Source organism: Bombus pascuorum, chromosome 1, assembly GCF_905332965.1.
Source record: "Bombus pascuorum chromosome 1, iyBomPasc1.1, whole genome shotgun sequence".
NCBI lineage: Eukaryota > Metazoa > Arthropoda > Insecta > Hymenoptera > Apidae > Bombus > Bombus pascuorum.
This window is the reverse complement of record NC_083488.1, coordinates 25684746-25698960: the sequence shown is the minus strand read 5'-3', so window position 1 is coordinate 25698960 and position 14215 is coordinate 25684746. Positions and strand designations below refer to the sequence as shown.

The 14215-nt window shown below is 37.0% G+C and overlaps 1 protein-coding gene and 1 long non-coding RNA gene across 3 annotated transcripts in view; one reads left to right on the top strand and one right to left on the bottom strand.

Moving 5' to 3' along the window:
* LOC132915273 (uncharacterized) overlaps positions 1-14215 on the bottom strand; it is a 65998-nt gene that overhangs the window by 39951 nt on the left and 11832 nt on the right. The window lies entirely within an intron of this gene.
* Positions 1-14215, top strand: part of LOC132915004 (head-specific guanylate cyclase) — a 48898-nt gene that overhangs the window by 30776 nt on the left and 3907 nt on the right. The window contains exon 4 of the mRNA XM_060974622.1: positions 13315-13660. Coding sequence (XP_060830605.1) covers positions 13315-13660 — 346 coding nt within the window. The remainder of the gene's footprint in view (positions 1-13314; positions 13661-14215) is intronic.

Below are 14215 nucleotides of genomic sequence, written 5' to 3'. Positions count from 1 at the left end.
GGAATTGTGCTCATTTGTTAACGAGTAATTCGTCATACGTTAACCGTTCCATGGAATCCCTGCAAAATTTCAAGTTTCTGTTTGCGGGAGGATGATGAAAGGAATACGTTTTACTTAACAAACATGCATAAAATTATAGCATTTGTGCGCATCTGCAAGCGACCATTAATCTTTTTATTCCTGTGATTTTCGAATTTCGCATTTTATATATCCCGTATTTTAGCAAAATTTCGGATCAATAATTGCACCTTGTTTAATATTCTTTTCGCATTTCGACTTTATTAATAACTAATATCGATAGCTAGTAAATTGTGCAGCATAGTTTGCAACATTTTGGAAGTAACTAGAAATCGTAGTAATATTAATTGAAACGATATTAATTATATTAAAATCCATTATAATTTTGTTTTACAGTACGCTGCATTTTGTGATTACCGTAATGTAATGACTACAGCAATTATTGAAAACAATGAAATGGACATTTAAAGCAATATTACGAACAATATTAACGATAAATTGGTATACATTTTTTCGATTAAAACTCTTAAGAACGAAACAATATAGACACCGTGTCATCATAACATGCAATACTCCATTCGTTGAAATTTACAAGAAAAGCTTATAGCTTGTTCATCGAGAGGGATGTAAATTCTGTATTTTTTAAAGATGTTCGATTATTTTTATTTGTCGTATAAAACTTTGCTGTTGGAATACAACGATAATTCATGTATAGGGACAATACCCTTACACAGGCACCCACACATGCATTTGAACAGGACACTTACACAGGTCATACTCATTACTGTATAGAGATTGGGATTCAAAGTATTTAAGGGATCATGGGTCACTACCTATGTCTAGTCTGAGAGTAATTGGCCAACAATCAACAATTCTTGCACACGTTGTTAATTATATCACTCGCTTATATACATCAGGTTCTGTAGTTCTGTTTAATAAACATCACTGAATATTATTTCAACATGAACATTGTGTCTCCCACAGATTATTAATCTTAACTTCAAGATTAAATTCTAACATTTGCAAATCTAACAGATACTCACTACATAAAAAACATTCCATTCCTATTTCTATTATTATTTTATTATTCTTTGGTAACTTAACTTATAATTTGAAAGCACCTTACATTCTATCTTTCTAGTCATACAAGGTACCGTCGCGCGACAGATTAAGAACGAGTCTATGATTATTGTATTGATGAGTATTGGCATTTCACCATTTTCCGAAGCCGTACCCGACAAATCTTCCCTCGAATCTCTAGAGACGAAAAGTTATGCCATACTTCGTGGGTTTCGTGTATCACGTACGAAGGTAGCAAGACACTGTCCATTTACAGATTGCTTGTGATGTTGCTCGTATTTTATATGGCGAAGGCTTAGGTTACATATTGCATCGGTTGCACGAATAGATGAATATACTTAAGTAACATAGGTTTCTGAATCACAGTGGTGTAAGTCAATCCATTGTAATTCTTCGTAAAATAATATACTACAATTTTTATTATACAGTATTCGTTATATTTTTCAAAATCATGAAAACGTAATAAATAATAAAGTTATAACATAATTGGTTATAAAATTGAAGGGAAGATACGTTTAAGAGTGGAAATATGTAGTCCAGCGAATAACGTAAAACGTTAAGAAAACCTGAGCATCACATCGAATATATCGTTTCAAGACATTCGTAGGTATTGCCTTTTATCTTCTTTCGAAAACTTTGTTATTGCTTGTCTTCGACAAGGAAACGAAGCTGTCTGTTAGCTCCGTGAGCGTGTTGAGACATCGAGCAAAAGAAATCCACGCAACCGTGTCTTTGTTGTCATTCCACGTTGCAAACAAGACTGGTACAGATATCAATTTCGCGAGAATTTCTTCAAAGAAGACACTTTATAGCGTCGAATTACGGGCAGACGAGCACGGGTCGTAAAATAAAATCGATGCCCTCTATAAACGCGTTTCACGATCGCATCCATGGGGACATTTTCATTTTTTTGACGGTTACGATAAATGGACGGCAATTTGCGTGCTCTATGCAGTTTACTTGGCGCCGGACGTCGAACAATTCTTTTTCGAGATGGTACTCGGTCGAATGCCGTCGTTCGACGCTGTGGCGACTTTTTAATGGAAGAAGAAAGATAAAAAGAACAAAAATGAAAAGGATTGTGAGTGAAGAGAGGAAAGAGAAAATAGAAGAGAAGAAGCAAAAGAAAAATTGGAGCCCGATGAATGGAGAACGTCGGGCGTATCTATTCATACAGAGAATCCGGGACTAATTTCGTTGAGCTTTTCTATTCCCCGCGATTCTCTTTTAAACGTCTTCGGCCGTTTTCCTCTCTCACACGGCCGTTGATAACGCGTCACTCGTTAATACAGGCTTGACCGAGTTTTTAATTGAATGACCGCGGAATGGCGCGAAAACCAATCGATATGTAGCCCGGCGGATATAAAATATTCAAAGGCGTTCCATCTTGGTAACAGGGGCACAATTTGTAATCCCCTTTTATCCGATCCACTCGTTTTCGCGCGTCTTCATCAGAGAATCGATGCGTCACTTTGAAATACAGTCTCTCCTCCGTGAAAATTAAACACGATGCGGTTTCTGGTTTTGTCGAACGTCGACGTGACGCATATCGTACAGAGACAGGAAACGATATTGAAAACGATAATCTCACAGATGATGACGCAAATAGCGAAGCGATGTATTGGCAGAAATTTTTCGCTAATGATGTGAACAAATGTGGATTATAATAAAAATCACGAAATTAGATTTATTATAAACCGTACGGATTATTTATGTTTAAATGACGTATACGAAATTGTGCGCATAAAATTGCGGAGATAAATTAAAAAATTCGCCCGAAGTTGTAAATTCGATGCAACAGTAATTTGTAATTTGATGCAGTTTTCAATTTTCCAATCATGCTTATAATCAAAATCTAAATGTTCTTTCCTCAATAACCACTCGCACTTTCTCCTACTTCGAACTTTATTCTATCAAAAAGTATCCACGATCACGTTCAAGCCTCGCGGATAGCGTGATCGAAGTCGCTTCTTAACGCAATCCCTGAGGAACGTACGTAAATATCACATGTTTGCAAAGCGGTAAAGTTGAATCGCAGACGAATTAATTCGTTATTCCCTAACTGCGAAGTAGGTAAACGATCACGAACGGTGTGCAAATTTCATAATCTCTATTTAATACACTCCTATAACTAGAACCGGGCAAAATTGATAGCTGAGTATTACCTATTGTACATAGTATCGAATTATCAGACACATCAGTGAACCACTCAATCTCTGGAAGAGCTGGTTGCAATGTTAGACGAAAATCGAAATAAAATTCTGAATGTTAAATGGCTTTACAATCAAAACTCTTATTCAATGGAAAATAATAATTTCTTTTTCGAAATTTGATCATTAATTGTGTATTTATTATTATTAATTATAATGAAATTGTGAAACTGATAAAAAGTAAAGTTGATCAGTTTGGTTTCTGTGAGACTCATTTATGACTGGCAATGTAAGTATGCGCATTCATGACAATAAAAACACACAACATTAATTACTGAACATTCTACGATATCCAGATTGCGAAAGTCTTAAATTTGTGATTAACGTGTAAGATCTCGATTAATATATCTGCGATGAAACATGCGTTGGCACTGTTACGGCGCATGTAATGGTACTGACATGTATCACTCGTATGCACACGGTCTTAAGCATGTAATACATGCGCACGTGTCGTCGAAAACGGCTCGAATCTTGATTTTCTTGCAATGCGAATTGGAATCGTAGCTACCTAGCCCCGTAATTACCCGTAGAAATGCAAATTCGTGATACGAGCAGAATACCCAAGTAACTATGCCAGTCACGCTCATGACGTTATCTTGATGATACAGTTCTAACAAGATCGCCGTTGCAAGGCGTGCAACAAACGATCCCATATGCGAAGTTTTCACGTCGATGCAATAACGCCATACGATATGCATGTAATTTCTAACCTGAAAGATTAATTAACCTGATACTTGACCTGAACCAATAATGAACCTGACGAGCGTGGTCCAAGAAAATTGCATTCGTGTCCACTATGATCATGTTTCCGGCGATAGTGCTTATGATGTGGATCACATTTTACGGAGTCAAGCTTGGTACGCTTAATGGAAAATACCTGAATGTGTCGTTTTCCTAGTTGGCTCTGTCACGTTCAAACGGTTCGTAATTTTTTAATTGTGCATAATTCTTATCGTAGATAGTTTTTACATAGATTTTGCTATATCGTTTCGAAGATGCGTACCGAGTTCCATTGGTCTCTAAGATATTCCTTCTCGAGATTGAAACTAACGTATCCTTGGACGAGATGTGGGACGAACGAGTGTCTGGCTGAATATTTTACCAACGAAACACCAAAAGCGAAAGATGAGAGTACGTTTAATAAATCAAATTCGACCACGTTTTCTGTTCTCTTCTGAAACTTCTGAATGTTATTAGACTGAAGAACGTGATGAGTTAGACTATAAAGATTATGAAATATACACGTAAAAGAAGGATCTTGATAAATGGGTAAATTTATTGAATAAATGTATGTACATAAAATTTATACGTCGTATATAAAGTAGAAGAGATTTACCGTATAAGGATGAAATTCTTTAGTACGTACATGTGTATATATTTAAAGCATACATATATGGTCAAATTTCCAGGAAGTATAGGTTATACATAACAGATTTTTGGTCAAAGTGCATATTGTCATTCGTCTAACACGTGGTAAATCTAAACCAACCCATAATAGGACGCATATATGGTTACTCTGAAGTGACCTGACACATGTGTGACCCGATAAAGACAATATGGACCACACTGGTCTCAACACAGACGATATTGAGAACGTGGGTTCCGTTAGAAACGCTACTGAATATATAGGGCCCAACGAGAATGTTACTAGATACATTGACTTGATAGAGAGAATACTAAAAATGTAAGCTAATAATACCTATAGTATACATATACAAAATACATATACAACCATAATACAACAGAAATTTTTTCATATGTCGGCTCGTTTCTGAAAAAAACCAAGTCTGAAAATTTGATTGTCAGAAATGATTGTTTAATTATTACTGCGAACCTGGAAATTCCAAAGGATTCAAACAGTCCACGTACCGAGGAACACAAAAACTAAAAGATTATTAATTCAAAAACACAAAACTCCAAGAGTTCAACGTGTACAAAACCCCAAGGATCTAAAAGACCACGATATCACGACTTCAGGAACCCAGAAGTTCAAGAGTTCAAGGTTCCAAAAATCCAAGAATCCAAGAGCCCAGAAAGTAAGGAGACCAAAAATTCGAAGATTTAGACGCTCATAAATCGAAAAGCCCAGAAGATTGGAGGAAAATCCAGACGCAGAGAATCTGGAAAGGTCTGGGAATCCTAGGGATTTGACTTATATTGTTTTCTTTTACGAGATTTTGGTATTCAGTTGTTTATGTCGTATTACATTGTATGCATGTATGTTCTCAGTAATTGCGTGTATGTTATGTCATTAGAAATAGATATTATTTTAATACGTTATCGTATTGATTAGACATGTAGTCGCGTTTACTCAGTGTCATTTATACGATGTTTACTGATTTCGAATTTATGTATGCTTTGCAGACATCTACAACAAATCTTTCGTATTAATTAGAATGTTTATGAAGTTTCAATCCTTGTAAAAAGCAGATTCACTGTCCATACTAAAACATTGTTACTATTCTGTTCTTCAAAACTTGGTGTGAAATAATTACTTTCAAACAATTAACTTTATTATTCTCTTCATCACAAGCAATAACAAATTGTATTGTATGTTTACTTATAAACACAGTTTATGAGTTTATTGCATTTATAAATATCCGTAAAACGCGTGAAAAGACTGTTAATATTTTTTTCATAACAGTACGTCATATCATATGCGTGTATGTCATTAATATTCAATGATCTATGAAAGCGCTAATTCAGGGGGTAGAACAGCCAATTTAAAAACGAGCCGACATTGTTCGGGCACTTGTTGGGGCACTTACAGAGTAGTTGCTGCAATTATCTTCACCCAGTTAACCGTGATAAACATCTGTTGCATTCGAAGATGATTATAAGTTGCGCACACAGAACTTTTAAAGATGTAACTGTATGTATACTGATCGTTAACCGCTGCGCTCCTACGATCTAATTTGCCGTTCATATGTAAACTTATTACATGGATCCATAATGGAAATCAGGGTTGTAATGGAGTGGCCCAATTCTTGCTTTTTGTCTTGCTTAATGAAAGTATCGACCATGCAGGTGTATGGAAGAAGCCTCGTTTCGATGCCTTTGCATTGAAAATGTGCTATTTAAAGGAATAGTCCTCGATATTTCAAAGCTATGAATGTAGATAGACACATGTATAATGTATATTTTTGGAATATATTCAACCTGTTCAACATACTCTTATTTATGGCAAATATTTAGCCTGTGGCTCGATACATTAGAATTCCATATTTTCCCCATTGTCTACTATTCATAAAATAGGAAATCAAATAATAAAAGTTCACATTCAGATAAAAGAAATTAATGAAATTCGATTAAAGGTCTATCATATTCTAAAATTCTCTGTACAAACTTCGTTTACCGGCGAAGTTTTTCTCTGTGCGAAATCGCTACTATGCTTGTATTCGTTGGAAACTTTACCATACTACGTATAAAAATCTTTAGATGAGAGAATTTTTCTGAAGGAACAGGATAATTAATTAGTTTATTGGAAGTTCTCATCGCAAACCGGTACAACCGATAATACAAATTAATTGTTTTAAGAAGCTAATTTCTCAAGAATAATTCCACATCGGTGAAACAATAATTTTCCCACTTAATAAAGTCACTTCGACAAAAGAAGATCCTAGCAGTCTGTGAATAATGGTTCTCCATCGATGGATCTTAATGATGCACCGAGAATTCCGACTAGCATGTTCGATGAGATGCAATATATGTTGTCAGGTGGTTCAGGCACGATCCTTCATCTTCGAGGGCATGTTAACCTAATTTGCATTCGGTTGTCAAGTACTGTAGTTATAGTACAGCATGCTTCGTGAACGTCTCATTAATCATCATGGTCAATCAATATGCAGAGCAACGTATTCAAATTCGACTATTCTGTCGGAACTTTATCAACGGTTTCCGGCAGCGGTCTTTCGAAATCAGAAAGTCTATTCGTCGATGGCGTGACACTCGCGTGCATTTCGCAACATCTGAACGTTTTACGATAATTCCTTTCGCTATGAACACGTCAAGCAATATACATGAAAATATCTGAACACTTAGAGGATAAGATTCCAAAGAATAAAGAATAAGTAATAAGAAATAAAGAATAAGAATTGCGTTTGGGATTCTGCTTGTCGAAGATGGAGTACAATATGTACAGCGAGAGAAAGCTCAGACGATAAGAATTTATTACTCATTAGCGCAACATGCTCTACGATAATGCAATAACATAGCTCGACCCTTTGTAACCGCGTTGCGGTGTACGGCACAGCTTGCGCCCTCGCAATTAGGATGGAAAACCCTTTTACCAACCGTGAAAGATTCATCTCCGACCGAGTCTAATATAATTTCCCTGTTTAAACGCATTATTATTGCTAGATATTATTACTGCGTGAAAACTTCAGAGACATCCATGAGATCGGTTTTACTTCGTAAAATTAACATCGATGGTTTTCCAAAGAACAGGTTTCTCGCGGTACGGTCTGTCTTCTAGGTGTGGAAGCTTGTTCCTCTGACGTTACCGATAACAATGCAACAAGAGCGAAAGAAACAGCGAAGGATGAGGAGAGAATAAGCGAGGGAAAGAGAAAAAATAAAAGATAACAAGAGGGAGAGTAGCACGAGATCGTTCTTTGGAGTTGGCCAAGCGCAAAAAGGATTTCTCGTACGATCGTGATGGAGCCTTGGAGAGTGGCTCGAGACGCTTCGCCTTGAAAAGGCGTATCCCGTATTAGACCTTTTCTCCTATTGACTCGCGTGGAAACGCTGCACACAATCACGATCGATACACTACCGCTTGCTAGCGGAAGAAAGGGACTAGTCGAAGTAAGATACAACCTTTTTAAGGAGGCACGAATCTTTTGAGAGTCGCTTGCTTAAATTCCAGATCTGTTTCTATAACCTAATTTCAGCTAGCTTTCTATAACTTGTCGCGTATCATGGTCCACGAATCGTCGATACGAAACATGCACCAAAGTGCTCGACACTGCAAAAGCATACACAAACGTATGTAACGGTTGCTATTCAATCAGCCGTGAATATCAACATCCCCTCAAAGGGAGTACACCCTGCTTCGTCGAAATCGAGTCACGAATAAACGCGGTTGAGAACTGTTACGCCGCACGCCAATGTCGAACGCAGGTTCAAAGCGAACTGGGAAGAAGCCTGTGATATTTCGTTAGACCGTATTGTTGCCTTAACGTTGCTTTGGTAATGGAACACATGGGACCTTTCATGAATTGAGAAGAGAAAGAGCATGTCACTGCACAAAGCATCACTGTTCAAATTTTTTACGACAAAGACATAGTTATTGTATAGTTTCGTAATTGAGGGTAGTCCCTGTAAGGTTCAAGAATATCGATTCGAGGATTTGTTCGGTGACTCTGTACTGGGGCATTTCCTCCTACACGGTGTTGCGTGTTCCTTCACTCGAACCTTCGTGTTCCACGACATTAGATTGTAACACAGGAAAATAGCGGAAATATCGAGAGGGCAGAGTTTCTCGAACGTTTTCTGGACTATGTGCTTCCTCAGAACCACATTTTCGTTGACTTCCTGACAATCTTTGCAATTCACTATCTACATATATCGCACCAGTGTCACAAATTCACTAAGAAGTAGAAAACTATTCTTAAATTAAATTTTCAAGATTCAAACGAGTTCGATATTGAATAACGAATCACTCTACCAAAAAGAAGTTTCTAAACTTTTCACGGAACTGGTACTCTTGATTTTTCCTCTACACACTTGTTCCGTTTCCAAGAAAAGCCATCTTTTACTTTCCTAAACTAGATCAGCCGTTATTTTCTAGAAAACGAGAATACAAACTAAAATTCGCAAACCAGATTTTGTCCATAGCTTATATTTTCTCTCTAAAATACGTAACTTTAAAAGAAGCGTAAGAATTCAAGTCACATTGCGGCATATAAGCAGTATCTAACTGAACAGCATTCAATCGATAACATCGTAACGACTCGGTATACCTGTGCAAAACTCTAGTTTCAGCGAACAATTCTCTTCCAAGTCAGTAGAATACAAACAATTCGTAAATTCTTCTATAAATATACGACATATCAAGTGGAATCATTCAATATACATTTTCATAAACAAATATTGTGATGTCTCTGTTGTTGCATCCAATATTATTTATTATTAAATGATTGAAAACAATTTGTTCTAGTGCATGATATATGTGACCTTTCCATGTTTGCCTTCCAACTGTTATTAATGTCATGTTACGTTTATTGAAATTATTGGATTGAAGTATGAAGTGATGGTTGAATTAATTATATTAATAAGTACATCTTTATGAAACTATAAGATGTGATCAAAGATATTTTTATAAAAGTTAATGTGAATATAATAAGAATTCTTTCGGGTCAAAAACTTGTTAAATAAGTAATTGAATCGTATTTTATCCTGCGTAAAATTCAGAAAGAGATATGTCGTATAAATTCGGATTTATAACACCATAAATTCGATGTCCACAGGAGGGACATTTATGACATTGCCTGGTAAGGTTCAGAATCGACGTCGAGTTGATTCAGGTTAGGTTTCGGAACCAATTGAGGGACTCTGTGGGAAATGATACAAGTACATTTTTTCCCAGAAACATGATGAGTGCAGGAAATAACACAAAAGATCTGTATTTATCTAGAAAATTTTGTTATAAATTTCCAATGCCTTACGATATTATTATAACGTTTTATAAAAATATTATACACGTCTATTAATTGTTTAACGTTTAGAAGAAGTTCGAAGATTTGCTTAATACTTTTCTCATTGCTATTTCTCGTCCACTTAGATTCCGTGATTTTATAAAATTTAAAGATATTCAAATATTTGTAACATTATAATAAACTATATTGTTTGATCCTCCTAATAGGTTCAATATTTCGTCATTTATACCACTTACTCCTCCGAGTATCTCAATTCATATATACCACGCTAATAGGTTGATCTTAGTTCCTTGCTCCCCCTGTATCCTGAACATGTTTACCTCTTATAGAAGTTTCGTTGTAGTCGACGACAGGCTGCGAACTCAGACTGCCAAGGAGCCATCGATTTGTCAAGCTTAGCTGGGCGATTTGGCAGGCTGTCACAAAAGCATCACGCGATGTTCCAGACGATTGGCCGTACGTATTATATAGGCGGTCGGTGACCGCTATTGATTATCGTGCGCTGCCAGTGACATTCGGTGGGAAATAATACGTGCAGCCATTAGAACTAACCGGGCCAGGTCGTTTCGATTTCCGGATTTGCAAGGGAGCTAACCGCCGCTTTATCACGGGAACTCGATTCTATCGGTCGTTTATCGACCGCACGACCTCGAGGTCGACGCGTAAATTTTTCCCACCTCCTCGAAACGCTTCGCCTGCACGCCGCTGATTTCCTTCTAGGAACTTACATTTTTCAATAGAGCCGCAAGGGAAGATAGAAGCTGAGATCGTAGAGTTTTCTGTAGAGTATGTGGAGAATCAAGGATTTTCGAGATTTCATGCTAGCATTGTAATTCGAAGATGGTTTTAATTGGAAAAAAGACTTGAGTCTTCGGTTCGATCAATCTGATATACGTTCTTGAGTTGCATTTGTTTCGTGTTACTTCAATATCATCGTGTTTGAAACAAGCTTTAATAATGATTCACCTGAGTGAGTTTCTTCTTCGTAACTGTTACAGGTAAAAAACATTCGAATCTCGCAATTCAGCTATTCGATCGATCGATTCTCTTCGCCGTTATAATAAAACACAAACGCAAAAACGGATCTGTGCTGAATCTGGATATTGGGAAAGTTCAGTACTCTTGAAATGCAAAAAGCAGTCCTTAAGCACCCCTATAATTAACGCAAGAACCATCATTCCTGGAGTGATCCAGAAATTTGAGATTGGTAATTATTTACTCAGAGAAAAACACGTACATGTATAGTAGCCACCCCGCTGGGGGTAGCCGCCCACATGCTATATTATTTTTTATTTATATTTTTTTTTCTTCACCAACAAGATATAACACTTTACCAAATGTCCGCAAGCACAAATTGTAAAATAACCAAAATAAAATAAAAAAAAAAAAAAAAAAAAAAAAAAAAAAAATGTATAGTAGCATGAATCGCAGATTTTGTCCAATTTACATCAATCTATCTTCTTCAAAATCTTCTTCTTCTTAATCCCTTGAAAACTTCTGAAAAATTCAGTCAAGCCAGAAAATTCTAGAGACCAGAATTACAATAACGGAGGGGGCATTCGACAAATCGAAATCGTCCGATTATCATCAGATTAGAAGCACTCAGCGTGTAACGATCGGAATTTTTATTTGTTCCCTCCATTTTGCTTGGTCTTTATCACGGGGATAGGGAGATTCGAGTAATTCGTCGCTGGTCGTCTCGTCAGCGAAATTACTGTCGCATTCAGTCTGCTGCGACGAATCTCTCCCTGGAACGAGAGAGCCAACCTCTCTGTTCTGATTTTCTTGTTGTTTTTTTTAATTGCTTCATCCGTCGGGAAACATCGAACTTGCCGGACATGAAAGATATTAAACCTTCTGCTAACTACTGGTATTTAAAACGTATAGGTATGTCGTATAAAGCACATTTCCTACGACTTTGGGATTGAAAAACAACGATGTGCTCGGGTACGGTTAACCGATTATAAACGTGAAACGTCGTAAACGTAAAACGACAATGTTGTAAACTTTGAAAAATCCTGACTTTCAGGATGTTCAAACGATCAATACTAAATACGCAGCTTTAAAAGTCGCGAAGAAAAAACGTGATCTGCTTGTTGAAATTTCTATTTCAACGTCTGCTCACTGTCCTCGCGCGAACGAGACATTACGCATTCCATTGAAACGCTCGAGAAATAGCTAAGTAATTAATGAAATCAGGTTAACTGATGCGAGAGAAAATGTGAGAAAATCGAAGAGAATTTGAAGAGACAAATGGGCTTTTCGAAAAAGAATTACAGCGATGTTCGGGAAACTTGTTAAGTATCGTAAATTCAGTTGAATAATGTTCCAACGATAGAGAGTGGACTTTTGTTTCCACGAAAGAAGTAATTGCTGAAGTATTTGATTGGTGATAAACGAGGATATCGATAAACCAAGAGTTGATTGTTTTCTGCATGCAGTTTTTGTTACTAGAAAATATTTATATGGAGGAAGTTTCTACAAATACGGTTGGTAACTCAACAAGATTTTTAACGAACGTGTTGTCCCAGACTTTCTACCGAATCTCTTGGAGTTAAATCTAACATTCTAACGTGCGCTAGAAAACCACATTCGAATAAATAACGTAAAAAATAAAAGTCATATCGTAGGAGGTATCGTTTCGTCCATAATTAACAGCACTACACGCAAGTAAAACAAGTGAATTTACATAATTAACAGCAGTTTATTAATACTTTTCGTTGAAAAAAGAATGTGTGTTTATTTATCAAGTAATACTATCAGTAATTAACAACCTGCCATTTTACACGCAGACATCCTGAAAAAAATATTCAAACAAACGTGTAAAGAAGCAATCAAAAAACCGAATAATTATTCGTAAAACATTTCGTGTAATTTTCTGTCGCATTTGACAGTAGGTATATTTAAATTTCTGATACAGTAAACCCCCGAGCTTTTTCCAATCATGCACTTTCCAATGTAGCTTCAAATACTTTTTTTTAGCTTTCCTTTCCCATTTTCTGCATGTTGAAACTTTTATATTATCCGAATCCTATAAAATCCACGATTTTCAAAGTTAGAGAACCAATTAAAACGATCGATTCACCTTCCGAAAAATGCCAATTACTCCTACTTCGATTCAGCATCTATCGAAGGAACATCTAACGGTAAGTATATACCGTAGGTCACTCCTGACCCACATATACCAAACTTGTTCGAACGTAAAGCACCTAGGTCAGCGTTCGAGTTATCTGAACAAGGGATTCGCGTTACTCTTCGCTTCCAGTTGCGAAAGGTCCATTCTACTAGGACTGCGTTTAGATGACTACGCGACGAAGGTCGAAGCTAATTCAGCAAACCTTTTTCAGACGTGGACGTGAGCATATTTTTCGATCGGCTTGGCCAAGAGCTGATTTATACTGCTTGCGTGGGTCTACTTGAAAGAGCGTTCCGTTGCCTCGGGAACGATCTGACAGCTTTCCTGACCACCCTCGATGGCGTGAACGATGTCGTGCAACACCAGTCCGGATCCGAGGCAGAGGCAGAGTTCGTATGCATTGCCACGCCGGAAGCGATCGAGCTTCATTTTACGACTGACCACCCGTCTGTCGCGTATCTACTAGTCGGTAGCCTAAAGGGCATCGCCAGACAATTTTATAACGATGATGCCAATGTACATATTCTACCCGATCCATACAACACCAAATTTTTTAGGTAAGTAGTTTTCGATAATGTATTTACATTCTTTTTATTTTGTTTTTTGTTTTTATTCCCCCTATAATGAAAAATCTCGTACATGCTTGTTTACAGAACGAATATTTTTATAGTTCATTTTGCGCTTAGTTACAATCTCCAACGAATGAAATAACTGTAACAACGGTATATTTGAATATAAAAATTTTAATAAAGTTGGTACGCGGAGGCGAAAACATAGTCACACACGCGCAGAAAGAGGGTTGGCAGAATTTAATCCAAAAAGCGGCTCCTCGACTGCTTTTTATCCTGCTTCCATGTACCGTTATAGATTTAAGCTGAGAATATGTATTTGAAATCTGGTACGTCCAACGGCCAACTTGCGAATTATTGATCGTCGGAACACTCGAAACGAATAATACGCACCGATGTACGATAGTTCTATGTTACATTCAAAAGAACAATATTTAGTATTTGCTCGTTCGATCGGTAGCCTCTGTGCGTGTAGACATCGTATCGCTCGATTTACACCTATACTGGAAGAGTCCTAGAAATTGCGCCACTATGAAGTGGTCA